Source organism: Rhinolophus sinicus, chromosome 16 (genome assembly GCF_057876585.1).
Source record: "Rhinolophus sinicus isolate RSI-liver-muscle chromosome 16, RSI-T2T, whole genome shotgun sequence".
NCBI classification, from domain to species: domain Eukaryota; kingdom Metazoa; phylum Chordata; class Mammalia; order Chiroptera; family Rhinolophidae; genus Rhinolophus; species Rhinolophus sinicus.
In genome coordinates this window covers 2,721,357-2,748,426 of record NC_142516.1, presented here as the reverse complement: position 1 = coordinate 2,748,426, position 27,070 = coordinate 2,721,357, and the positions used below count along the sequence as shown (strand labels likewise).

Below are 27,070 nucleotides of genomic sequence, written 5' to 3'. Positions count from 1 at the left end.
GGTTGCTGGTGGCTGCGCAGGCAGGTGTGGTGTGCGTGTGTCAGGGTAACTAAAGCTAAAGCCTAAGCACAAACATGTCTGCAGGTCGACCAGGAGAAACGTTCTGAAGTCCAGGCACGTGGTGGTAAGACGTAAACACATTTCCCTGTTCTTAACTGCACTTCATTCCCATTACACTATGCTTGTGCTCCATAAATGCAAGTTTAGCTCCGTGAGGAAAGAGGAAGGCACTTCCTCCTCCTGCTGCCCCAACGACACCCACACGATGAAAAAGCACCAGGACACTCTGCCAGGGCCCTGCTTCTCTGAACACCTGTCCACGGACAGGGCCTTCAACCCATCAGGAGCCCCTGCCCCTTCAGGGTCACGATCCTTCAGTCAATCAACTATTCATTCATTCATGCCCCAAACAGTCACACGTCATTTCTGACCCAGGTTTAGGGACCCCACGGGAGCCACGCCCTCCATGAGGAGCCAGGTAAGGGCCCATATCCTGATGCCAATAGGAGGCTCCCCCACTGTCCTTTCCACTCCCAGCCCCGCCCCCTGCAAGGCACGCCCTTGAAATATTAAATCTCAGGCTTGGCTTCTGAAGTCATTTCTCTTCCCATTCACATGAAATCAATGCGACTGCTGCCTGTCCACAGGCTCAGAGAGGCCACCATGGCCCCCAGCAGCAATAGCGGCCTCTGCTCCCCACCTGGGTACAATGCACCACGGGAACGCTCCAGAACTGGGCCCCGTCTTATGCACAGCCCGAGGACAGAAGGACACTGGAGATACACCTATCCTCGGAACAGCTGGCTGGGTCACCCCGGCAGGTCTCTGCACCGCTCAGTGCCTCAGTCTCGCCCATTCAGTGAAGCTGAACACAGTCCCTGGAGCTCTGAGCAGGCAGACCCCCCACCGGTTTCTGCAGGAGTGGGGAGGGAGGGCGTTGTGCAGCTTCAACACGGGGTTCAGTAGGAGACCACCTCACGCCATAAGGACGGCTACTACAGAAAACACAACGTAACCGGTGTTGGTGCGGATGTGGACACACGGGACACCTTGTGCACCGTTAGCGGGAATGGAAAATGGTGCTGCCACTGCGAAAAACTGCATGGAGGCTCCTCAGAAAGTGAGAAACAAATACCTTATGAACCAGCAATACCTCGTCTGGGTATTGTCAACACAAGTTCAATGCCACAAATCCAATGGCAACAGGAGTCCCCAGTCTGGGGTGCAGTAAAAGGAAAAACTTTTTTCAGGTGACCAGTTTACAAACCAGGGAAATGCAGACTCCTGAGGAAACTAAAAAGGTGTTCCCTCAAGATGAAGGGGAGGTTCCCTTAGATAGAGAAACTGCCCACCCTAGTCCCTGATTGGCCCATTTTTATGCAAATGAGGGGTTCAAATTTATACCATTTGATTGGTCTAAATAGCACTGTCCTGATTGGTCAGAATCACACATCCTGATTAGTCAATATGGAGCCACTGTGATTGGTCAGCAAAGATGCAAATGATAATATATCTATGTGGCTCTGATTGGATAGGGAAGCTCTCGGCTGACCCATTGGTTGAAATATGATCCTAGGAATTCCTCTATACGGGTTTATTCTGAAGGCAGGAGCACAGTGCAGGAGGCTGGAGATTCAGTCTGTAGCTTTCCCTCAAATGCACAGTGCATAAGAGGCCTCTGTAAACAATGACTGCTAGACCCTGATTAGAAATTTGGACCCAGTTAACCACAAAGACTCCTTTTTGGCAGGTATATTCCTTCTCGAGGTACCAGTATATATCCACAGAATTGAAGGCACAGTCTCAAAGAGATATCTGTACACCCATGTTCACAGCAGCACTGTTCACAACAGCCAAAATGGAGACGCAACCCATGAATCATGAACAAACAAAATGTGGTATCTACATACAATGGAACACTATTTAGCCTTCAAAAGGAAGGAAATTCTGGCACCTACTACAACATGGATGAACCTCGAGGACATGATGCAAAGTGAAATAAGCCAGTTGCAAAAGGTCAAATTATGTAGGATTCCACTCATATGAGGTACTCGGTCAACTTCATAGAGGCAGGAGGTAGAATGGTGGGTGCCAGGGGCTGAGGGAGGGGATGGGAATGTTGAATGGGTACAGTTTCATTTGGGGAAGATAAGAATGTTCTGGAGATGGAGGACAGGGATGGCTGTGCAACAGTGTAAATGTATTTAATAACCACTGAACTGTGCACTTAAAAATTGTTCAGATGATCAATGTTATGTTATGTGTATTTTACCATAATAATAAAAAAAAACCTAGTTTGAAAACCAGATGGCCTCCCAGGTCCCCCCAGCACGGGACCCATACCCCGGATCATGGGATTCACCTTGGGCCTCCCCTTCGTCCACCCACACCCAGCCTCCAGCTCCATCCCGCCCCGTGGCCCTCAGCAACCGGCCTCCTGGAGGATCTAGGGCTCCCTCAGGCGAAGGAACAAATAAGGCCTCGGCCTCGGTGATGGACACAGTGGGTCTGGGGGCCCCAAAACAGGGGTGTAGATACCTCCTGGTGGCAGGGTCCAGAGAACTTTGCCTTTCTTGAGTTCTTTCATATTTTTATTCTTCCAACGCGTAGGCATTCCTTTTGGGATTTCTTAAAAAGACATTTCCAATTCGGATTGGGCTTAAGGGGAGTGGGTCCCATGAATGTGTTAAAAATACAGCCCAGCAGCCAGCACTGCAAGTGTCTGAGGAAATCGCCTTCAAGATGTCAGAAAAGCAAAGATCAACTGGAGAAGCTGCACTTTCTGGAAATTCCAGCTGAACCAGTGCCAGGCCCCAAAGGCAGAATGTGGAGGGGCTCGGGGAGTGGGGAGTTGGGTTCCATTATTTGCCCAGTGAGCAGCTGGGTTTTCTCCCCTGAACTGCAGGTCAGGAATGTTCACAGCTGCAGACTCACCCTCCGCCCCCACCCGGGGAGTGGGAGGGAGGCTGGGCCGAGGCCTGGGGACAGAGTCTGTCCAGGAGGAGGATGGGGGCAGGAAACGCCCCTGGTTGTTTTTGCACAGGAAAGCTGAGCCAGAGCTGGTATTTCAGTCCCAGGAGCCAAGCTCCACTCCCAGCCCCACCTGCTCAGAGAGCAAGGGGAGAACAGTCCTGGCGCTGGAGTGGAACGTGGGGCTTACCTGCCCAGGGGCACCCAGGCCAGGGCTCCCGCTGCAACAGTCTCTCTGGTCTTTCCCCTTCCGAAAGGCCTTGCCCCTCGGGTGCTCTCTGGGACGGGATAACCATGACCACTTTACCAGGTGGGGAAACTGAGACCCAGACCGACACTGAGGGGCCTTCTCCTGTGTCCACTACCAGTGGGTCCTGTCCAATTTTAACAAGAGACAAGCCCAGGACATCACTCCAGGGGATAAAACTTTTCTTTGTCTCTTCCCCCAATATAGAAACAATGCCTCTTAGATAAGAGGGAAGGTGGAATAAAATAAAAAGCCACGGGTGATCTTATACCCTAAAGCACCACTTATCATATGGGGGCTTTTTTTTGGCCAGCTTCTTGATTCTGCTTTTTATTTATTTTTTTAAACAAAAATGACTGCTGGGAATAACACCCAATTCTGAGTGCTGGCAGCAGAGGCATTCCCCTACACACAGGGCTGAGTGTTTGGGAATCTCCCCTGGCCTGGGCCACACTTTCCTTATCCAATCCCCTCCCGAGGGGCTTTCCGGTTGTTTCCACAGTTTCACTATTACATCTGCGTGACAGTGAGTGCCCTGTTCTACTAGAGGGTGAGGGGTGGTAGGGCCACCAAACCCAACTGTCACAGTCCAAGGGCCTTCAGCCCAGACAGGCTCCACCAAGTGGAAATGGCTGGGCCAACAAGGACCTCGGAAAGCCCCGGGTTCCACCCACTTTCATTCATTCACTCATCATTCATTCATTCATTCATTCATCCGGCCCTCATGCAAATGGCTGTCAGGCTTTGCTTTGTGCCAGGCCTGGGGGCACCAAGAAGAAAGTGCATGCCCTTGCCTATCCCCCCACAGAAGAGGCCGTTACATGGGGCTCCCAGGCTGTGCTCACAAGGTGCCTGCCCTCCCCGAGTTATTTTCAGGAGGAGGAGCAGGGAGGCCAAGGGAAGTGAGAGGGCAGCAGAGCGGCTCGGAGAGGGTGAGAACCTGCAGCCCAGCAGCTGCAAACCAAGGGGCCGCCCAGGGTGGGCCCAGCAGGGACCGAAAGGAGCCCCAGAGGATGGAAACTCCGGGCGTAGCCTCCTCAGTGCACATGGGACACCGAAATGGGAGACTGAAATAGCAAACCGAAAGGCACCAAGGAGACCCTGCTGCTGGTGGGCCCTCAGTACCCAGGGTGGACCAGGGACACTCAAGAATCTCCCATAGTGACCACCCAGGCCCCAGGGCCTGTCACCTCAGGCAGCTGCAATGTGGAAAGTCCAGCCAGAGGCACAGCTGGGAACCCCAGGTCTAGACCCCCAAGCAGCCCCACCAGACCCAGTCCTGGGCTTCTCTCCACGCTTCCCCCGTGTCCACCTTCTCCACCTCCTGCCCACCCTCCTCTGCCCAGCTGAAATGCCACCTACTCCCCAAGACCTCTCCACGCCTCAGTGCCCACCTCTCCCTACCCCGTCACACTCCACCGTACTCCACCGTCTAGTTCACCATTCAGCAGGGCCTGAACCCCACACCCGCTCCCCACCAGGAGCCCAGGGCTGATAAGGCACCAAGTACCCAGAAAATGCCTGGACAGAAGAAAGAAGAAGTAGGGTACAGCGGGTTGAATTGTGCCCCCCACAAAAAAAAAAAAAAAAAAAGAACCAAAGAAGCCCATCCCATCACTCCTGGAACTTCGGAATCGGACATTATTTGAATAAGGGTCTTTGCAGGTGTAACTGAGGTAAAGACCTCACGGTGCAGTCATCAGGTCAGGGTGGGCTGTAAAACCCACGAGCAGTGTCTTTTTAAGAGATAAAGAAGGAGAGAGACCATGGAGGAGGAGGTCACGTGGAGACAGAGACCTAGGGCCCCCAGGAGCTGGGAGAGGCAGGAAGGACCCTCCCCTAGGGCCTCCAGAGGGAGCGCAGCCCAGGACACCTCCATTTCAGACCTCTGCCCAGAACGCAAGAGAACACATGTCTGCACACGCACGTGCAGGGGGCTCTGGGGAACCTGCCACCCCAGCCTCTGGGCCTTCACTTGCAGACATTCCTCTGCTGGTCCCTGCTCACTTCTCCACTATCAGAGGGAAGAATCCGCGATGAACAGATAAGCAGGGGTGGGGGCCCACGTGCTCTTTGAGGCCTGACATTCCAAGCCCTTCTGGATAGATCCTGCCTGCTCAAAGCCATCGTCACTGCTGCATGGGGAGGTCAGAGATAGAATGTCCTGGTCTGTGGGGAATTTCATCATCTCGCAGTGTAGATTCTAAATCACAAGAGACTGAAGACTTATTTCCCGGCCTCCCCCTGGTCCCTGGAGAGCCCTCTGCCACCAAACAAAGACCAAGGCAGCTGGGGGGGGGGGGGGGCCACCCGGAATGTGCAGGAGAACCCCACCGGAGCCGTTCACCCAGAAGGCTCCCCCTGAGCACTGTCCAAAGGAACCCCCAACCTGGAGAATGGCTCCACGAAGCTTCGTCCCACATCCCACCTCTACCTCACAGTACTGCCCATTATTTCCTCAAGCCAGGAAATCAAGCACCAATCTGAGAGAGGAAAGAGAAAGTTAAGTGCATTATTTCCCTCTTCACTAGGAGTCAGCGAATGCCAACAGGCACAGAGAAGGGCGGTGCCCACAGAGGGCGGGCTCCTTCCTCTCAGTTTACAGGACAATCCACCAGGCCAGACATGTGGCACTCTGTCCACCTGACTGCACGACACCCTCTGTTCAGCAAAGGGGCCCCGGACTCAGGGAGAAGGGCGTCCCGGACCCAGGGACAGGGAGTCCCAGACCCGGGGAGGTTGTAGGGAAGCCGCTGCTCCTCCGGAAGACAAGCTCCTTATCAGTAGCACTGGGTGGACCCTCACTGAACCAGGCCAGGGAATGAAATCCCCAGGGCCAGCACCAACAGTGTGGGAGCAGAGCTGGGAGCATGAAGCAGGAGAGGTCATCTATAGGGGAGCTCGAACTGGCCTTGGAGGAGCATGAGGAGGGGGGAGCAGCAGGAGGCAGGAAAAATCCCATGGTTGGGTACCCCAGGCAGGCTTCAGGGCTGACCACAGACGCGGCACCGTGGAGGGGGGGCAGACAAGCAGAGCACGTCCCCCTCCATCGCCCACACGCGGCGACATCACTAATCCATCTGGCCGCCCCAGCAACCGCACACACATGCCCCTCCCCATCCTTCTCAAGGGTGCTTCCCAGGCAGGCTGGGCCCAGGACTCGAGTCTGAAACTGCCAGTGAGGGCTGAGGGTCGGCTGCAGCCGAGGAGCCCAGGGCAGCAAAGGGAAATGTGGAACTTTAATGCCGAGGATGGCTCTCCACTAAATGGCTTTGCATCCAGAGGTGGCCAGGGTTCCTCTGATGAGAACCAGGGTCTCAGAACACTGGTGTCTGTGGCTGTGGACCCCCATGAAAGGTCTGAAATCCCCTGTCCACTCTGGCTGGGATGGGGACACTGAGGCAGTGTGTGTCCCAGCCCCTTTCCATGGACCCACACTCAGGCAGGGGTCACATGGCTACTTCTGCTCGAGGGTCTGTACCAGCAACCCTGCCCCTTCCTGACATGGAGCCAAAGGGCCGGCTCAGGAGAAAACTGGCCAGGAGGGCACGGAATGCCTGGCAGCTGACCACTGGTTCCCACAGATGGCACGAGCAGCAGCGGGTTTCATTTCCTGTTTACAATCCCCACGCCGGCGAGTTCAAAGAACTTCTCAGCCAGCAGCACCTCACTCTTTAAGAAACAAGGACAAATGACATCCGAGCTGCTGGGGGAACAGGCCACTAGAAGCAATCCAGGAATTGACACACCACAAATCAATGAGTCTGAAGGAGCACAGAAGGGCAGCCTTGATCCTCAGAGGTCACAGGGAGCTGGGCCACCCCCTTGCTCTGCACCCACCCCTAGGCTTAGAGTGGGGAAGGGACACCCCCCAGAAGACCCCACCCTGACTTCTCGTCCCACAGGGGTCCATGCAGAGCCCCAGCATTGTCCCCCATCTCCTGACAGCTCGGTCCTGGGACACACCCTCCTGAATGGCCCTCAGCCACCATCCTCAGGTCACCATCATCCCCACCTGGGTTGGGGACATCGGGGGACCTCATGGAAGAAGTCAGGGGCTGGACAACAATGCAGGATGACAATCTGGCCCAGTGCCAGAGATGGGACAAGCAGTAGACAGGAGACCAATGGAGGCCCCCAACCCCAACTCTGCCCACCAGCCCCTCTCTGACCCTCATGAGAACCTGGGAGCAGAGGCTCCAGAACACAGAGCTGGGCACAGAGAGAGGGATAAAGAAAAAGGGGCACAGGGGCTATGGTTCCTCTGCAGAGAGAGGGTGGGGGGAGTGGGCTCCATCTCCACACTCATCGTCCCCTGGGCCCCACAGGTCAGGGGGCCCCGGGGCGCCTGCCCAGGCCCTCCCTCCCAATCCGACTCTCTATATACAGACAGGAAAGTGACACCCCCACCCCAAGCCTTGAACGTCTCCGGGGCCCTGGGCCCCTGCACCAGGAACACCCATGGTTCAGTAATAACCTTATCAACATGGAGGAAACTGAAAACACCATTTGGGAGGAGCTCGGCGAGGTCGCTGACCGCCTTACACAGTTTTCTGGATTTTTTTTGTTCCAACGTCCAGTTTTCTTACACCAAAGTTCTCTTCTCTGCCTCCACATTTATTACACGGTGGAGGTTTCACTCCACGGGCCTGGTGGTCCCTACACGTCAGGCCACCTTCCTGCCTCTTGAGGTTCTTCCGTGGCCATTCATTCTATCAGGCCTTCATTCTCCAGAGCAAATTCTGCAGCTGTTTCATCAAGAGATTTCACATTTCATCCCTTTTAGTCAATAAGGAATGTTATCACTCACAGCTTTACTGGCGGTCACTTTTATTTTCGTATTGATCACTCCCACCGAAAAGAATTCCGAGAATTCTTTAAGGACGAGAGTATTTATTTCTTGGAGGAAAGGTCTTTCCATTGGGACAAAAAAGGTGATGGGAATGGCTCAGAGCTGGACTAGACAGAGGGCTGGCCCCTCTCCCTAAGTTCACGGCAGACCCATGCTGCGCAAGGCCCAGGGGGACACGGGAAGGGGGTCCCCTCCCTTGAGATAAGCTTCATCAGGACCCTGCACCGGGAGGTGGGTGAAGAGAGCGTTCCCTCACTGCATACTCAGTAACGATCCATCCGTCAGGGACCCGCGCCCTCGGCAGCCAGCAGGCAGGGCCAACCAGGGTCACCAGGACGGTCCAGGAAGTACCACTGGTCGGAGCCAAGGGCCAGAGAGAAGTCGCGAGGACCAGTGTGTAGGGAGGGTCAGGGGTGCACTGGGGGGACCCGGGCAGCACAGCCCAGTCTCAGGGAGGGGCCCCTGCCTCAGACTCGGCCCTGGAAATGCATCCCCCTCTCAAAGTTGGCCAGCTGGGCTGGCCTTTCCGCAAGGAGCATTAGAGTGGCCGTCCCTGTGATGTGGTAATCGGGACAGGCTCTCTAAAAGGAGGGTTGTGGGCATCCAATCACAGGGAGGGCAGGGTGACGGGGTCGGGGGTCACCGCTGGAACTTCCAGACACCGCCTGATAAATCTGTGCCTCCAACACACCCCGTGATTATAAGGCTCCAAGACCCAGCTGATGTCCGAGATGTTAGAACATGGAAAAAATACCCATCTTGGAACAGGTGGGACAAGGGGCAGAACCTGGTGACCCCCCAAAACGGAGGAGGGGTGGCCAGGACAGGCTTGTGAGCAACGCTGCGTGCTGAGAGCTCCACGAGGTGGCCAGTTACCCACCCCCCACCCCACGGAGCCCGTCGCGCGACGCAGCTGTTGCTGATTCAAGCTTCAGCAGATCAATAGCGATAATGCAGACCCAAAGAAATCAATCTAAGACAATGCCCTTTTTAAGAAAAAACACTCTTTCCACAGGCAAGAACCACTTTAAAATAACACACACACTATCCTGGGTTTTTCGGCAGTTTCCTGGGTCTCTGCAGAGGCCATCGTGTCACCAAGAGGTGAATCGCACGCTTTGGGGTCCAACCTCCCCTGAGAGCTAGATCTCGACGGGCCACCCTGAGCTTCCGAGGGATGAATGTTAGCACCTGTCTACCACCTTTCGGATAAAGTGCGCTTCTGAAGGCAAAGCCGTCAGCATGGTAGAGAATATAATTACCAAGGAAGGAGAGTCTGGAATAGAGTCCCACACTAGTCAAAGGTGTTTTTCTCCAGGGACCCTGCCTCTGCAAGAGGCCCCAGGTCCAGCTGGACATGGATGCGATCAGCCACACAGACCGGAAAAGAAGCAGGAAGCTCAGAGCCAGACACAGAACACAGCGGGGTGGGGCCCAAACGTCCCCCAACTCCGGTCAGGGCAGATTCCGGACGGACGGCTGGGAGAGCGGGCCTTCCCTGGGCCCGCAGCCAATGGTAGGCTTGCACCCAGAGGGCCAAATCTGGACAGCCCGCCATCCACCCCGCTGCCCAAGCGTGACATCGGGGCACCCTCTTCATCACCCCACAACTGACGAATGGCCAGCCCCACTGACTCTCCTGCATGTCCCTGGAGCCTGGTGTTCCTCTCCCTTCCCCCCCCCGCCCCCCCCCCCCAGTGGCGGCCTGATCAGTTTTCCTGCTGGTGACCGCATCCTCCCCAGCCTCCCGGACTCCAGGCCTGCCCTCCAATCCACCCCAGCACTTTGGCCTCGGTGGAACTTCCTGGAGCTGCATCCAGGCATATCCCATCATCCCTACCAGTTTCCCTGCTCCTTGGCACCCAGGACAAAGCCGCCCACCCACCACCCACCATCCTGCCTTCCTGCAGCCTTCAAGGCCAGGGTTCTGAGATCCTGTCATCTCCCCTCGAAGTGACAGCTGCTCCCCAGGTCCTGGGCACCCTCCACTCCTACCCCTAGATTCTGAACCCCTCGCAGGAGTCACCGGGCCTCACCTATCTTCCCCTTGGCCCAAGGGTCAATCACTTACAGGCAGTAGGTACTCAATAAATGTTCCCTGAGAGCTAAAGTTCCAGATGACCTTATTTTACTATAAGACCGGGTCTTATCTAATATAATATGAGACCGGGTCTTATTTTAATTTTTGCTCCAAAAGATGCATTAGAGCTGATGGTCCGGCTAAGTCTTATTTTTGGGGAAACACAGTATTAGAGTCAGGGACTGTGGCCCACACCTAATCCCACAGAAGCCCATTGTTCAGATGAGCCAAGTAAGATCTGGGCAGTTTGGCAGGGGCTGGGGGGAGTATTAAGAAGCTTGTCCAGGGGCACACACGGCCACATCAGCAATGGCTCCTAACCACCACACCAGGGCACCCGCCCTTCCTCCCCTGATAGAGGAAACACGGCCAGGGCAGTCTGGGTTTCAGGGTCCCTTGGGCCCGTGCAGGCTGCAGAGAGCAGAAACAGGGGCAGCTTCTCCCCTGAGCCCTGGCCACAGCTGAGCCTGAACTTGGGCAGCGAGAGGCCGGGTGCCTCCCATCCTTAGTGGTCCACTGCAGGCCTCTGGCCCAGCCACAGCCAAGGAAAAGTTCTTGCTGTCTTGAGGGACCCAAGGGGACCAGGTACAAACGCTCCAGCCCCCCAAACGTCATGGCCTCTCAGTGCCAAGTGTCCCTCCACGCGGGGGTGGGTCTGCCTGGCAAGTCTGTGCTCGAGCAATAAACACAAATTACTGCCGAGCTCTGCTCTCTGGAGCCTGGCTGGCTAACAGATGTTTCATTTAAGCAGCTAAATTACCACAAAATACACCCAAAGAGATGACAGGCCAATCTATCCCAAGGTTTATTTGCATGAGAAGGGAGTGGTGTGTGAAAATTCTATCTTCCCTTTTCTGAGAGAAAAAAAAAACTTTTATTGCACATGAGTTTAGAAAAAGAAAGGGCTGCCGGCTTCATGGACCACGGACAGGAGTGTTCACATGGATGTAAATCCCACCTCTCGGGAGCCTGCGGTGCCTGCAGGAGAGGATACTGAGACCACAGGTTCAAGTCCTGCTTCCATCTCCTACTGGCAACCCAGACAAGCCCCTCTGCTCTCTGAGCCTCAGCTTCCAAAGCTGTCAGGTGGGTGACATGACCCCTACCCCACGGCCAAGTGCCTCCAATATTGTGACTGATGATGACCATCTTGGCATCACCAGGCGGCCCAGGAGCAGCCCAGAGCAGGCACAGAGTGGCAGGTGACTCCATCGTGCCTAAGGAATGTCAGAGGGGGAGGACCACTCTTGCACAAGAAACTGTCCTGGCTGGATCAGGAGGGACAAGCACTAGCTTGCACGTCCCCAGGCCACCGACTGGCAAAGCAAAAGAAAAGGTGAGGGCCAGAGCCACTCCGCTGGGCAGGGCAAGGAAGACGTGGCTGTGACGCTGTGGCCTCCTGCCCAGGCTCCTCACTTCCCACCTTGCCGGAGACGACCACCAGCAGCCAGAGGCCCAGGCGGGAGGGGGGAAATAGGACACGGTGTGGCTGAGCCATGGCCATGGGGCCCCAGCACACACAGAACCTGTTGTTCAGTGGTCACCTGCACCACCTGTCCTGATTCAGGGCCAGGGGACGGCCAGGGCTCCCCAAGCAGACAGAGTGGACGACAGGGCTTTGCGGGCAAAACCCCAGAGCCCTGGGCCGCTTCAGGGAGAGTGAACAGAAACCCCAAAACATCCCAGAGGAGGTGGATGGCATCACCCGGGCTTCTCGGGAATGCAGACAGGCACAGAGAGGGCAGCCTCTGGTCTGAGGGCACAGTGCAGATGGCAGCCCGAGCCTGGCCTCCTGACCCCAGAGTCACACACACACCTCATCCCAGAAACGAGACGATATCCTGCTGGAGAAGCAGGCCACGCAGCCCACAGCAGAGATAAGCCAGACCGTGAAAACACACACACACACACACACACACACACACACACACACACACACACAGAGCACACAGCACACCATCCCCTGCCCCCTGCTGCGGAAGGTGAGGTCTCGGCCTGGATTTACTGACTCCCAGGCAAGGCGTCTGTCCTCATCGGCCCAGCCCTCAGCTCCCACTAATGACACCATCAGGAAGCGCCCTGCGCCCTTCATGTGGCCCTTCAATGGGGACATCTGCAATGCTCCCACTCCAGCCTCCAGGCGATGCAGATGCTGCCTCCACGTGCTGCCTCCTGGTTCCCGGGGACAATTGCAGCTCCCAGACAGGCAACACGGGAAAACTCCCCTACTTAAAAAGAGGGACTTGTCAACCAGAGTAAGGGACTCCCAGAGTCAGAGGCAGGGCAGCTTCCCACAGAGCAACACACACACAGATCCTGCGTGTCCCCACCTGATGCCCAGACAGCAGGCATCCTTGCCATTCACTGCTACGAGGGGGATCCAGACGCCCCAGGAGCCTTCCTCCCATCACCGCCTGGAGGCACCGAGAACAGAAATGATGGCCCCATTTTACAGGTGGGGCAGGCAGGAGGCAAGCAGCCTGAGATCTCATGTGCTCCCGGGACCGTGTTCCTCCATCGCCAACCCTGAATCGGGCAATGGCTCCACACGAGGGTGGGGGAGAAAAGGGAGTTTTCTCCTGACAACTCAGCCGAGAAGCTCTCCTGGGCCCCCGATTTAAGGCACAGAGTCGAGGGCCTGGAGCACAGGAAGCCATATCCGGGTTCATCACCACTCAAGTCTCGCTCCTGGAGAGAGAAGGAAGTCATGAGGAATCCCCAGGAAGCCCAGCCGCACAACTGTGTGTGGACACCAGGAGAGATGTGGGCGTCTGGCCCCGTCTACAGCCAGGAACACAGGAGGCCCAGGGGGGCGGCAATGCAGCGAGCCTGCACGCCCCACCTCCGGCCGGTCACGCCCCACCGCCCTGCCTCGCCTGGCGCCTGCTTCCGTAGAGCAGTGGGTGAAAACAAACAAGACTAACAGATAGGCAGGCAGAGGGACCGGTGGCATCCAGACAGGTGCTGGTGTCAGTCTTTGTGACTGGAAACAGGTCAGAAGTGAAAGGTGGTTTGTCTCTCACCAAAATGACAGTCGGAGGGTTTCTCTCTCCTGTCCCAGCAGCAGATAAGCTGGCATCTGGGGGTGGGGAGCACAGGTGCCCCAGTGTCTGGGGAAGGGGCATCAATCAACAGTTGGAGGAGCTTAGGGACGAGGGAGAAGGGTCTCAGGACGTGGCTCTCAGGCGCATGTCGGACCAGAACCTTCCAGCAACCCCCCCGGGGAGGACACGGCAGAAAAACTGAAATGTGGGCCTCAGAAGTCTGGTGTGAGGCACGTCCAGGCCCAGCCTCTCGGGAGCTGTGTGGCCTGCAGGTGGCTGGGCCAGGGCTGCGGTGTCCCCTCACGCTGGGGTCATGGTGGCCTCGGCTCAGCATGATGCCTGTATTACCTCCCAACAGCGTCCTCTTATTACGAGACAAACATGACAATCAAGCAAACGCCAATGAAAACTGGAAATGTGTGGCGACCGGGCGACAGGAGGGAGGCCAGGCAGGGGCATGGCTGGGTGGCACCAGGAGGCACATGGAGCAGAGAAACATCTGGAACCCAAACCTGGCCACTGCAATGACTCCAGTCCTGGTGCCATCCTCTGGGCACCCACCGTGCCACCTCTCCCACTGCAGCCAACAAAGCCTCGAGCAGAGCGATGAACGTATCAGAGGTGAACCAGGAGGTGACAGCGGAGTTTTACAAAGTCCTCTGATAGCAGAAGACAGACAAGTGGCCGCTCTCCCTGCACAGATGACAACAGGGGCTTCCAGGGGACTTGGAGGTGGGCCCCATTCCTCGAAAGGCGCGAACAGGGAACAGAAGGACAGGAGGCAACTGTGCCCCATGCCTGCCTGGGCCACCCTCACCACCCACCACGTGTGCTCACTGCCTTTGAAACCAAAAGCACAAAACAAACCAACAGAAAGCATTTGTGACCTTAAGCTTATATTGGCTGTGGAGGGACGAGGAGTAGGTGTGTTACACATAATTATCTTAATCCTGATAAAAATTACAAAGACCGACCAACAAACCCCACGAAACAGGAATACCGTGTGTGTCTAGCAGCTCGGAGACTTCCAACGCTCGTGGCGGGCAGGCAGGCAGCCTCGCTGAGGTGCCACCACCGGGGTCCCCGCCGGCCGTTCAAGCAGCCACTGCACAGCCCATCTCCCTCTGCGGCTGCATGTTTGTTATTCTTTATTTTTTGGATTCAGAAACCACAAGAGTCACAGCAGCTCCAGGATGCCGACCAGAGGCCATGAGAGCAGAGTTTCAGAGGACCCTGAGTGGGGGCTCGTCCTGGCTGGGCAGGAAGCTTCTGTGGCCTGAGCAGGGCGGGGCTCGTCCCACCCACGTGCAGGGTGCCAGCTCCTGCGCCCTGGGCTTCTCTCCCGTCCTGTTTTGGGGCACGTGTCAAGGATGGGGCATTCACAGGGAGAAGCCACAACCCACCATCAGGGGTGGGGGAACCATCCACTGAGCAGCTCTCACATCCAGATGCTGGGCTGAGAGATCTGGGTCCCCTCTGCCACCTCTGTCCTCTGTCAGCAACCACCTTTTACAGACAAGGGAATGGGGCCCCGAGGAGTTGTCACTGGGCCAAGAAGTGGCAGGCGATACTCGAGCCCAGGTCTGCGAGGGTTCAGCACTGCGCCCGTCTCCACTCCGGGGACGAGTCGTGGCCCCTGGCTGCCAGCACTGCCTAACAGCAGACGAGGCCAGACGCAGGGTGCAAAAACAGGTCCCCAAGGAGGGGCTGCACCAAGACGGCTCCTCCAGGGCGGGGGGCCCGGGGGGCCCGACAGAATGGATGCCGTCCAGCCATCAGGAACCAGGACAGAGTGGGAGGAGACAAGGACATGAGACTTCCTTGTGGCAGAGACTGAAAGCCAGGAGCCACAGCCGCTCACACCAGAGTGAGGAGCTGCCCCGTGCCCCGTGACTGCACCCCAGCACACAAGGACCCTCGCCCAGGCTCCCCCAACAGGCTGAACCTCACTTTAAAAAAAGAGATCGATGTGCCCAGTTGCCGCTCAGAGTGAAGCAGCATTTGAGGAGAGCAGATGGGGGTGGGGGGGGCGGCTCTGGGAGACTGGACATGCAAACCTGGTCAGAAAGCACAACTAGCGGGGGACACTGGCACCTCCTCAGGAAGCCAGCCTGAGTGGCACCCCCAGCCTCCTGCCTGCTTTCTTTCTCTGCATCCGAAAGTGCATCTTTATATCCCTATTCCATCTGCCCCTCCGGAAGGTCAGGGGTCTTTCTCTTCTGCCCAAGGCCCACGAGTGGATGCTCAGGAGTGGACCTAAGTAAATGACCCCCAGCTGCCTGGGAGCAGGAGACAGGCCCAGACGCCACGTAGGGAGAAGGGCAGAGCGAGCCAGCTGGGGCCATCTCTGGATTCTGGTACTGTGCTGTCCACAGCCTCCTCACCAATCGAGGTCCTTTTGCTGGTGGAGGGAGACGTGCACAGAGCTCCAGAGGCCAAGAGCCCTGTGCAGGCTGGCGAGAGGCCTCGGTCCCCCACACAGTGTGACGTCAGGTGGCCCCATCACATCTCCACTAACCAGGGTACAGCCTGACACGGTGCCTCAAATCTCCCAAGGCCCAGGGGAGGTGCCAGTGCTGGGCAGTCAGGGAACACGCCTCCCAGGACAAGGCACGGCCAGAAAGCAGTGACCTAGAATACCGGGGAGGCAGATGGGAGCCCCCCCAGCCTCTGCCCCCAGAGCCCCATCCCTGCAGCAACCACCCACCCCAATCTTAGTTAGCTAAGGGGATCCAGTTTTCTAAGCCAGAGTGAGTGCCACCTCCTCCATGAAGCCCTCTGCAGTCACCCTGCCCCCAGGGATCCAAACAACCACATCCGCTGTGGACTAGCACAGCCCCAAATGCCACAGAGACAGTGAATCCTGTGTCTGCTGCTATCTCCCACCCCATCCCGCCCAGGAGTTCCTGGGGAGGAAGAAGCAGAGAGAGGCTGTGAGACCCCTTCCAGCAGGCATCCTGATCACCCTCAGAAAGGGCCAACCCTGAGCCACGGGTCCCCCATCCTTGTCCCTCATAGGCCACCACACTGCCTCTGGGGTGAACGGTCAATTCAGCGTGAGAGGGGCTAAGCGGCCAAGGAAGCACAGAGGGTCAGCCCTGGGGCGCTGGCAGCCCACTCTCTTTGCCACCTTGAGGCCCTGCAGCAGCTGGGTGGCCAGGGGACGGGGAAGGCAGCTGCCCCAGGAGGCCAGCGGCCAGCGCGGGCCGGTGCCGAGCCAGCAGGAGCAAGTGGCCACCCTGGGTATGGATGGGACACAGTGTTCTGAGACTTCTGCGGCCAGGTACAAGGCAGGGACATCCAGGCCCACGTTTTCCCATCAAACCCTCCCAACAACCTGCGAGGTGGCCACAGCCATCCCCTTTGCAGACTGAGGCTCAGCCAGGCCCGGTACACATCACCACTAAGAGCCTCAGGGCAGCCGAGTGGCCGAGCATGTCACTCTCCACTGCCATCTTGGGTAGCACACCTCACTCCCTCCATGCTTGGGGACCTACTTAGGGCAGGTGCCGCTCTAGACACGAGTGGGCTCAGCCTCTACAAGCCTCCGTTCCTCATCTAAAAAGTGGGCTGAGAGCAGAACCCCAGCCATCGCTGCTCTGCGGACAAGACCAGGTTATTAACGCAGCACTTAGCACATTTCTTGGCACCAGAGACACAGAGGAGAAAGCTTTGCTCTCACCACACACTTCCTGCCTGAGGAGCCCGAGGCAAGGGCACTGGACACAAATGGAGACACACTGCAGACTGTGATGGGAACTGGGACGGGAGCTCAAGGAACCAGGACACCTTCTCAAGCCTCTAAGCCGGCCCACTGCCCATCTTTGTACAGCTCAGAGGCTAAGAAAGGTTTTTTAAACAATTGGGGGGGAGGGGAATCAAAAGAAGAGTATTTCATGACACATGAAAAGGATATGAAGTTCAAATTTCATTCTCCACAAACGAACTGGCTTGGTGCACAGCCACGCTCACTCATTTACAGAGCGTCGACGGCTGTTTCGCACTAAAAGGCCAAAGTTGAGTAGTTGCGACAGAGACCGTCCGGCCCACAAGATCTAAAATGCTTACTGTCTGACCCTCTACAGAAAACTTGCCGGCCCTGGTCTGGGAGGGGGGGGGTGCAGGGGAGAAGGGGCTGCATTCAAGGGGAGGGAGGGAGGGCAGCCAGGCTCAAGCCTGGGCACCTGCCTAAACCAGGACCCCTGCACCAGACCCACCAGCACTGATGTTCCAGGCATCCCACCCCTCACACTCAGGAAGCCACCGCCGCAGACACAGCCTGGACACACAGACAGGAGGAAGGGGCCAGCAAGGGACCCAGCGCTCCTCTAGAAGGAGAGAGTCTCCTCCAGGGAGGGGACATCCTTGGTCTCCAGGGCCTCATGGCAAGAAAGGGCTCAAATGAGGCACTGGGGTGGGGGCTCATCACAGCAACTCACCCTTGTCAGGTCCCCAACAAAGCTCTGCCCCGACCCTGGGCCCAGCACAGCTGAGCCCCCAGTCCGGCCCAGCACGGAGACACCCTAGTTCCAGGGCCCAGACCACCGTCCCTCACAATGGCCTCACCACCAAGTACACAGCATTCTTCTCGGTTTCACCCGGGCTGGCCCATGACAAAGCCAGATTTCTGAATCAGTGCACACACACCACACAAACAATTCACTCTACACCAGTACCGACCGGGGGCTGCTCTCCGTGCCCCAGACAGATGCGTCCGGACCCAAGCCTCGCTCGGGACCCTGCTGCACACAGCTCTGCCAGCGCCCCTCCAGTCAGTCAGGTCCATGCTAAAGCCGAGACCCTGGGCCATCGGCCTCTGCTCTCCCACCCCCACCCCAGCCCCGCTCCCCAGAACAGACGGGACTTACTGCTGCACACACACATTGCCACGTGGAAACGCTGATGTTCACTGATGTTCGGGAAATCGGTTTTTCTTTTCATTCTCGCTCCCCTAAGGTGATTTTTCAGGCATTTTTTCCTAAATGCCCTCCCCACGTGAAATTTTAATACCACAGATGTGCTGTTATGTCTGTTTTGTACTCTGTACATCTGTGCTTTATATGTAAAAAGAATAAATTTCTTTACCCCCAAAGATCTGATTGCCACCTTCCAATTGAGAACGCATGGGTAAAATAAAACGTATTATTAAAATTAATATCTTACATTTCTTTTTACTTTTTTAACGTGACCATTAGAAATTTTAAAATACACACATGGCTCACATATTTCTATCTGGCAGCATTGGTACATACAGAAAATAAATACAAATGTAACTGTGTGTAGGTATACAGTGTCCATGGACACATGCATAGATACCGGTGCGTGTACACACACATACACACGTGTACACACACACACACACACACACTCCCAGGTCTAACCAATGACACCCGGAAGCAGGGTCACCCCAGCAGCCGTGTGCACCCCTGCAGCCAGATCTTGGCTTCTAAATACCCCTCACCACTCAGGAACCAGAGCTCCTCAGAGACATGGCTGATCCCTGAGCTGGGGCAAACAGAAATACAAGAGGAGCCTGGAGTATTTTGTGCCAGAAAGGCAGGCAGTGCTCAAAAATGATGGAAACAGGTCAAAAAGGCGCACAAAAGCGTCTTGAAGCAGCCCCCTCTGGTCAAACCTGAAACAATTTAAGCATCAGAATAAATAATGACAGTAACAGATGCTAATCCACGGAATAAAAATAGGAAACTGTACTCTAAACTGGTGGAAAGAAAGGGGGACCGGAGGGGAGCACTAGATACCTACATTGTTTCAAAGTATCTCCTGGAGAACGTTTGTGATCTACCAGGGGGAGCAGAGTAACTTCAGAGTGGAGCTGCCCAGCAAACTCCGTCCTAACCAGTGGGTGAAGCCAACATCCCCAGCCATGGAACAAATCTAAACCACATGCCACCTGCAAGACAGGATATAGAATACAGCATCACGGCCACTCTAACACCCGCAGCCACAAAACCCCAAAGGGAGGGCCATGCAACAAAAGGAGGGTCAAGGCCATGAACATCCTCCTAGACTGGAAGGGGCTGAAGGGCACACGTGGCCCTCAAGTTAACCTTCCCCTGCAAAGGACAGTACTGACACTGGAGTGTCTTACCAGCCAGGATTACCACTGCTGTATTCGGGCTTTGGACAGCTACACCGCGATTCGGGGAGAATGCCCTTGTAGGAAATACACGGGTGGAAGTCCCCAACTTACTCTCAGATGGACGGAGAAAAAGTTCTGTGTTCTCCACTTACCGCTTGTCCCTAAGTCTGAGTGAGGTATTTCCAAAATTTCAAAAAAGAAATCTGCCTACAAGAGAATGAAAAAGGCTTCCTTTGTTTCCACTGGAATCTGCCTTCTTCTCTGCTCCCGGCCGCCCTGGTATCACGCCCCTCGGCCTCGGGAATCAAGCAGCCTCCTGCTTGCACGCAGGAACTCTCTGGACACCTGAAGGCCGCTTTTTCAGTCAACAGACATCTCATCAGCACCGACCTGGAAGCTGCATGACAGCAGGGACTGGGCCCCCATCGCCAAGCACAGAGCCAGCCGGCCCGGCAGCTCAAGGGCTCGGCAGTTGTCCCTCAAGTAAAGGAACACAGTGCTGAAGTGAAGGGACCAAGGGATGCCAGGTTCTGTGGGACCCAGAGGTGAAGACTCGGAGGGGCTCCTGCCCAGCTGGAGGGGACAGACAACCACACATGGATGCCGGCATCCCCCACTCAAAATCTATCCAGCTCCTGGGCTGGAGCAACGACAAGAGTCTGGCTGCCAAGTGGTGAGCATATTGACACAAAGTGCGCAAGTGTGGGGTTAGGGATACACACCAGATACACCGGGGGCCACAGTCAGGCCCGACCCGTCAGCCCACGGGACGGGAGAGTGAAATCAGGAGGCTTCCCAGAGGAGGGGGCCTTTGGACTAGCTCCTATAGGAAGAAGGGACGAGAGCACGGCAGGTCGTCCGGCAAGGGCACAGCACACGATGGACACGGACAGAAGCATGGGCGGGGGGTGGGGGGAGGCTGGGGCATCAGGCAAGAGGCAGGAATGGGCTGGAGTTGTGTGCGAGGTGCAGGCAGGGAGGAAAGCCCTGGTGGGCCCCAGGTCCCAAGCCCTCTCGGTGCCATGTCCCTGCAGCCCAGCTGTCCAGGGTGTTGGTCAGGGAGGAGGCCTGCCAGGGTGGTGTAGGCAAGAGGCTGGGTGGGCGGTGCCCCAAAGGTTCCAACTGCAGACCAAACACGAGGGCTGTCTGCTGGCATCAGCAGCCACAGGACTGCACGAGTGAAGCTGCTCCAGACACACACGGTCTCTTCCTGGGATCAGCAGATTGAGGCCATCCCTAATTAGTTTAATTAAACCCGAGGTGGCTTCCAGGCATCTTGAACGAAAAGATAAAGCATTCCCTGCCAGCTCCGGGAGGGCACAACAAAGGGCGACAGGAACTCTCGGTGAGTCTCTTTCCTAGTACTTGGCGCTGTACACAGCAGGCGCTCAATCAGTACATGTTGCTATGAAGCTCCTTTAGGGCCAATAACCTAGCAGAGATTAACCCAAAGAGAAGGGGCACGCCAAATGCTATCTTCTGAAAACAGCGTGGCATTCTGGAAAGAGGGGACATCGTGGAGGCCTTTGAGCAGGTCGGGTCCCGGGCACGTGGTGACAGCAGGGAGATGGGAAGGCCCCACCCTGACCTGCCTGCACAGTATCCAGACCCCCACAGGAAACAGGCACGCACTTCCCACCCCTGTCCATGGAAACAGACACACACCGTGAACCACCCGAGAAGCAGCTAGGAACATCCATCCGAAAGGCAGCAAGACAGCTGAGGGACGTCTTCTGAAACCATCATTCGTTTAAACAGTTCTGAAAGGGAGACCTAAGTTTGTGTCTGTGTTGCCACTTACTACCTGTGTGGCCTGGGGCAAGTCACTTGACCTCTCTGAGCTTTAGTTGCCTCATCTATGAAATAGAGGTTGCACCACCCGCCCGGATCGTGCCTAGCCCAGGGCAGGACCAGTAAGAAAGGGCAGCTGAGATTTCTCTTCTGATTGTTAAGTTTCCCGGATGACAAAGAGCAGCCGCACAGAGGTCACCAAGTTCCTCTCCCAGACCCTGCACAGCCTTCGTGGTAAACACAATTGTTTCTTTAACTGTGACCATACAGATGAAGCCACGCCGGCTGACCCCCATCCCACTAATGCAGGTTCATCGAACACCTGCAGCCATCCGTGTGCCAAGAAAGCCACATAAAGATCGGTGTGACCAGCCCCACCCTCCATGAGATGACGGGCAAGCCGAGTTCCAGGAGACCAGCCCTCAGCTACAAGGATGATACCTGCCAGGTTCAGGACGACCATCCTAAAATAGCGGCCGTTTATTCAGTACTAAGGACGTTCTCTGCCCTCCCTCATCAAATCCTCACAACGTGGCTAAGAGGTTGCTACTATTACTGCCCATTACACAGATGGGGAAACTGAGGCCCCAAAAGTGGTCACCTACCTGGGAGGTGACAATGCCAGGTTTCAATCAGAGCATGTGGCCACAAAGACACACAGACACTCGCCCACATAGTTCTCCTACGACCCAGCCACCTTCATACCCCTTCATGAGGGGGGCTCAAGGGGCCAACGTTGGTGTCAGTATTGCTGCCTCACCAATGGCTCCAGAAACCTCAGAAGTCTCTGCACTTCCAGCCCAAATCACCTGCCAAAACCAGCGGCCCCTCCTCTCCCATCCTGCTCAAATGGCAGCTGGGGAGGGGCAGTCCAGGACACAGTGGCCCGCCAAGCACAGCCTCTGCTATGTGGACCTACCCAGGCTGTGCCCTGTACCCTGGCCACCCTGCCAATCAGGTGGTAACCAGGAGCCAGCAAGCCTGGCCAGCCCCTGCAGTTCACAGCAGAAGGCAGCCACTGCTCCTCGCCGCCCAGCTCTGCCCTCCACAGCACTTCTTCCCCTGTTTCTCCAGGGGAGAGCGAGGTGAGGACATAAGAGGGAAGTAGATCTGTGAGAGCCCTCTGCAGCAGGGCCCTGGCAGAGGGGGACCTTAGGCTACTTAGCACTGAGGGTGCGTAAGGATGGTGCTGGCTTCAGGGAAGTCCTGAGGACCAGGCTACAGACAGGGCACCACCAGGGCCCCCTCACTGGGCTGGCCGTGTACCAGGTCCTGGGTTATTATTACCGAGTGGGAGGGTGGCCCCCTGCCCCCTCAGGTCTCTTCTTTGTCAGCAGCCAACCCCCATCATCCCTGGATGGGGGCAAACCCCATCTTCTTGGAAACTCGGTCACAGCCAAAGGGCAGAGGCCATGCAGCCCAGCCTGGAAAAGCAGTGACTCACTCCAGCCCTGTTTTCCAATGTCACACTTGTGAATGGCCGTTGTCTACGCGGATTTGCCAAGGGCCCTGGAGGAAAGGGTATAGGGCTAACAGGAAGGTAGTGCTGGCCAGACCCAGGCTGATTCCCTGGCCCCCACAAAGTGTGCTGGGATGGGGATTCCACGACTGGGAAAGGCAGGACAAAAGCCTTGCTTCTGCTGAAGTCTTAGCCAAGTTCCCCTTAAAGACCCAAGAAAGGCAGCTCCTGCTGGAGGAGCAGACATTTTCCTACCAGCCTGCGGCCACACGCGCCTCCACCACGACAAAGACCACCCTTGAGGGTACTGGTGAAGTGATGGGGGACGCCCTTCACATCAAGTTGCCTGGCTCTGGGGGCCGATGGCACTTGGGCCACCCCCGGCCAAGAAAAGGGGGAGGCCGACAAGGAGGCGGGGCCCACCAGCTCCCTCCGCGGGGCGGGCTCCAGCTCCCCGCCCCGCCGGCCCCTCCGGCCGCGCCCCGAGCGTCTGCTGGTCCTCCACAGTGTCCAGAACCGCGGCGCGAAGCCGGACCACGCGACGCCTCACGAGGCCTCCAGGCGCAGCGGCCTCCCGCAGTTAGGAAGGGACACTCGCAGGGCCCCGGTGCACAAGCCCGAGACCAGGGGCAGCAGTGGTGGCGCGCCACCGGGTTCGAGTCTGCCGTCACCCGGGGAGCTCCCGGGCAGTGTCGGCTGGAGGCGGAGGCACGCCCCCGAGGGGGGGGTACTTTGGTCAACTTCGTGCCTCTGGGGGTTGCCCCTTGGAGGATCGGGCTCCGAAGCCCAGGGCGCACCCCGCTCTCTGCTCCCCGTCCCGCCGCCTGCCGACGTTCCCCGAGACCGGCCACTCCTGACACTGTCCCGGGACTGCCCGTGGCTGTGACCTCGGTGTCAGCGACCTCGGAGTCGGCGTCCTCGCGCCCCATGGAGCGAACGCCCGGGACCAGGGTTCCTCCCAGACCAGTGTATCAGTGGAGATACATCCAGACCCTCACCTGGGACATCTGCGGCCGAAAGTTGATGTCCTTGAGGTCGATGGAGCCGGGGGAGAGGTTGTGCAGCAGCTGGCACAGGAGGACGCCGTCGCGCAGCGCCTGCGCCAGGTCGAAGACCACGGCCGAGGGCCACACAACCCGGTGGTTGGGCGGCAGGACCTTGCAGTCGATGAGCCAGCGGCCGCACTGCCGCCACTGCTCCATGGCGCCCGCTCGGCGGACTGCTCAGCGCAGTGCTCGGGCCAAAGTGCTGCGGCCGCGGGGCATCCCGCCCGGCCGCGCCGGGCTCGGCGGCCGGGGCGGGGCTTCGCGCAGGCGGCCCGGGTTCCCGCGGCGCCGCCGCACGTCCCCTCCTCTTCCTCCTCCGGCTCGTCTCTGACCACCGCTCCCGCCCACGTGCGACTGAGGGGTGGGCGCCGGGCAGCGCGCCGGATTCCCCTTCACACGCACAAGTCCCCGGGGGACCCGGGCCAGGCTCCACGCCGTCCACCGCCGCAGCGCTGCGCAATCAGCCCCGCCGGGCACCGCATTCTGCGCTCGGGGCGCCCCACTGCCGCTGCTCCTGCCCCGCCCGAGACAAAGGCCCGGCGGGTCGCTCGCTCTGCGCGTCCCAGGCCTGGGCCGCCTTCACTGCCGCTGCTTTGTTCGCCCCGCCTGCGGGCTCTGCGCTCCTCGACCTGATCCGCGCTCCGACTCAGTTGCTGGGCTTGCGGGCGCTGGGGGCGCGGGGGCGCGGGGGGCGCGGCCACTGGCCGGGCGGGGCGGAGTGGGGGCGGGGCGCTTGCCTGGTACCTCCCCGAGACCCAAGCGCCACCCCCGCCACCACTCCCCACTTCCTGCCCCGCTGCCACCGCGCGAAAGTTGCGGAGCGCTTGGTCGTGCGCCCGCTGACCTACTCCAAGAGGCGCCAGGACTTTGGGGAGTTCTGCTCCCGGGTCAAGCGACCTCGCCTGTGGATTGATGGCGGGGTCGTCGTATCTGCATCCCTGCTGTGTTCCGCTCCGGAATATCAGGAGGGAGCCCCTATCGGGCTGTGTGCCTCCGCTTGGCCCTTCGGGAAGGAGACTCTGGCGGGGTCACAGGCTGGGCCGAGGCCTCCCACCCCCCCTTCGGCCCATCATATGTCCCCCTCAGGATAACTCGAGGCTGAAAGCGCACGGGCCGAGTACGCGCCCAGAGCCCCCGTTCCCATCCTCCGCCTGGGTCTGCCCCAGGATCGGCCGGAATCCCCCAAAGCCGGGCACAAAGGCCAGGATTCCTCTGCTTTATGACCCAGAGGCCACTCTGTACACTCATAGCTGTCCAGAGGGCAAATCCTGGCATCCGAGATGGAATATGTGAGATAAGTAAGTGGGAGAGAGGGAAGGAGATGAGGCCAGACCCGGCCCTGGGTCGCGCCAGCCCCCATGCTGGCTGCAGGGTCCATTGACCCTGCCCTGAACTCCTTCCTGGACCACGCCCTGGAGGGCGGGCAGTGTTCTCTGCAGCTGGCTTCCTACGACGGTGGGAGGGATTCAAGGACATAAAGAACCCATCTGGCAATGAAATGATATGATGCGAGCCCTGGCTCAGTTGTCGGAAGCCCCTGGGTTCTCTCCACTGATACACTGGGCAGTCCTGGACAAGTCTGAGCCCCTCTGAAACAGGCTCAGTCATAGGGTGCGGTTGTGGGGTTACCAATCTCAGAGGGGCCACCTGCCCTGGATACTTGTGGTTGAACCCTGTACCTATATTAGCTGGGGCAGCACTGGGCAGTTGCCCGCATGGCCCAATCCCCCTCCCTCTGGCTTTCCTGATTGGGGGGGGGGGGCAGAGCAGGGTGACACTCCCACCTCATTTTGAATCCAGAGAGGGTGCCCTGGGCCCTCTGTTCTGAGAATTGGCTTCTGCAAAGAGTTAGACTTTCCCCTTCCCAAACTGAGGAGGAAGCATGGGGCCCAGGGAGAGAGGTGGGGGAGGAGCTGCCTCCCAGGGCACAGCCCAGGCCCCTGGAGGAGTGGCCCAGGCAGGGGCAGAATCAGGCCAAGCCACCTGTGAGCTCCACACTCCTGTCCACCACTGAGGAAACAGGTGTGGGACCTCGGTGAATGTGCTCAGGAGGGAACCTGGGGCGTGGAGAGGGCAGCCCACCTGCCTTGCCTGAGACTAAAGCACACAATCTTGCTGCAGCCCTGAGAAATCGCCAAGTGGGAGACAGAGCCTGAACCCCAGCCACTCCGGGTTCTGCTCCAAGAGCCCACGCAGGCACCTTCCCCTAGCAGCACTCCCTTCCTCCCCTGTAGAATGGGGATCACCCCACCCCATCAGAATCGCTTGTGAAGAACGAACAGGATCGAATATCCAGAGGCTTTACACCATGCTTGGGGCAGAACACGGCTCCCACAGCCCTTCACTGGGGGTGCCCTACTCATGGTGCCCCATAAATGCCAGGGTCTCTCCCACAGGTAGCTCCCTTGGCAAGAAAGGGGACTCTGTCCTCACTGTCCTTGACCTTCCTCCCTGGCCAGAGAACCAAGGTGATAAACCCAGGCTGGGACACAGGCTGCCCCGCCTTCTACCAGCCAAGAATGCAGACTATCATCTGCTGCCCCCTGGTGGATATGGAGGGCACTGTCGCCACCTGGCTGCCCCTTGGGCAGAGGCTGCCCTACCCAGCCAACCCCAGAATAGCCTAATCAGGAGGCCCAGCCCTCCCGACAGTGGGGTCCTGAGCCAATCACAACACTTCCCTCAGCCTCAGTTTCCTAATCTGACGATGGGGACATTCAGCACCCTGTGTCCCTCCCAGAGTCCTCGGGAGGCCCTGCAGGCAGGCTGCATAAGACTGAATGAAATGAGAACTTGACAGAAACACTCTTCCCTCCAAACACTTGGTGTGAGTATAGTGAGCAGGTCCACACTGTATTAACTCAGAGCATATTTCAGGAAGTGGGGATACCATTCCAGAAAATCTTACCGCCATACACAGGCTGTCCGACTCAGAGCTATTTGCCAGGACTGCCTGTGACACACCTCCAGGGGGCACAATTCTCATCACATTCTATGGAGATGGCACCCCAGGGATGAGCTCACAGACTATAAGTGAACAGTACCCTTGAATCCCACCTTTAGCACAATCAGTTTAGACAGCCATTTTCTTTAGTGAGGGAGGCCCTGTGCTAAGTCCACAGGACAGGTGGGAAGCTGGGGCTCCCTGTCCAATGGAGCAAATCAAACTCGGGGGCCAGGAAGTGCCAACAGCAGCCACATGCCACAAAGTATGGAAGGAGGGTCACAGGCCCCCCTCCACCTGCACCACCCTCACCCCTTCAGTCTGTCGTCAGCAGCCAGCCAGGACCCACTCAAACCTTGGTGAGGCCGTCTCTCCTCACAGGGGAGCCCTCACCGGAAGTAAAATCTACGTCCTTCCGTTCAAGTCCCCCTGGATGACTTCATTTCCTGCAGTGCTCCAGCCATACCCAGCATGCCCTTTGCACTTGCCATCCCAGCGGCGGGGACGTGACCCTCCCCCAGGCTCTCCTCACTTTCC

At 57.6% G+C, this 27,070-nt stretch overlaps 1 protein-coding gene across 6 annotated transcripts in view; it reads right to left on the bottom strand.

Moving 5' to 3' along the window:
• The window catches only part of VAV2 (vav guanine nucleotide exchange factor 2), a 155,304-nt gene extending 131,063 nt beyond the window's left edge, over positions 1–24,241 (bottom strand). For 4 of the 6 annotated variants that reach the window (XR_016019449.1, XM_088793462.1, XM_088793464.1 and 1 more), the window contains exon 1: positions 23,542–23,885. Coding sequence is in view for 5 of the 6 variants with exons in the window: in XM_088793462.1 (XP_088649588.1) it covers positions 23,542–23,745 (204 nt within the window). In the remaining variant the exon portion in view is untranslated. Of the gene's footprint in view, positions 1–23,541 lie in introns of all 6 variants that reach the window. The other 2 variants (XM_088793463.1, XM_088793465.1) reach the window with 1 other exon arrangement.
• Between the last annotated feature and the right edge of the window lie 2,829 nt (positions 24,242–27,070).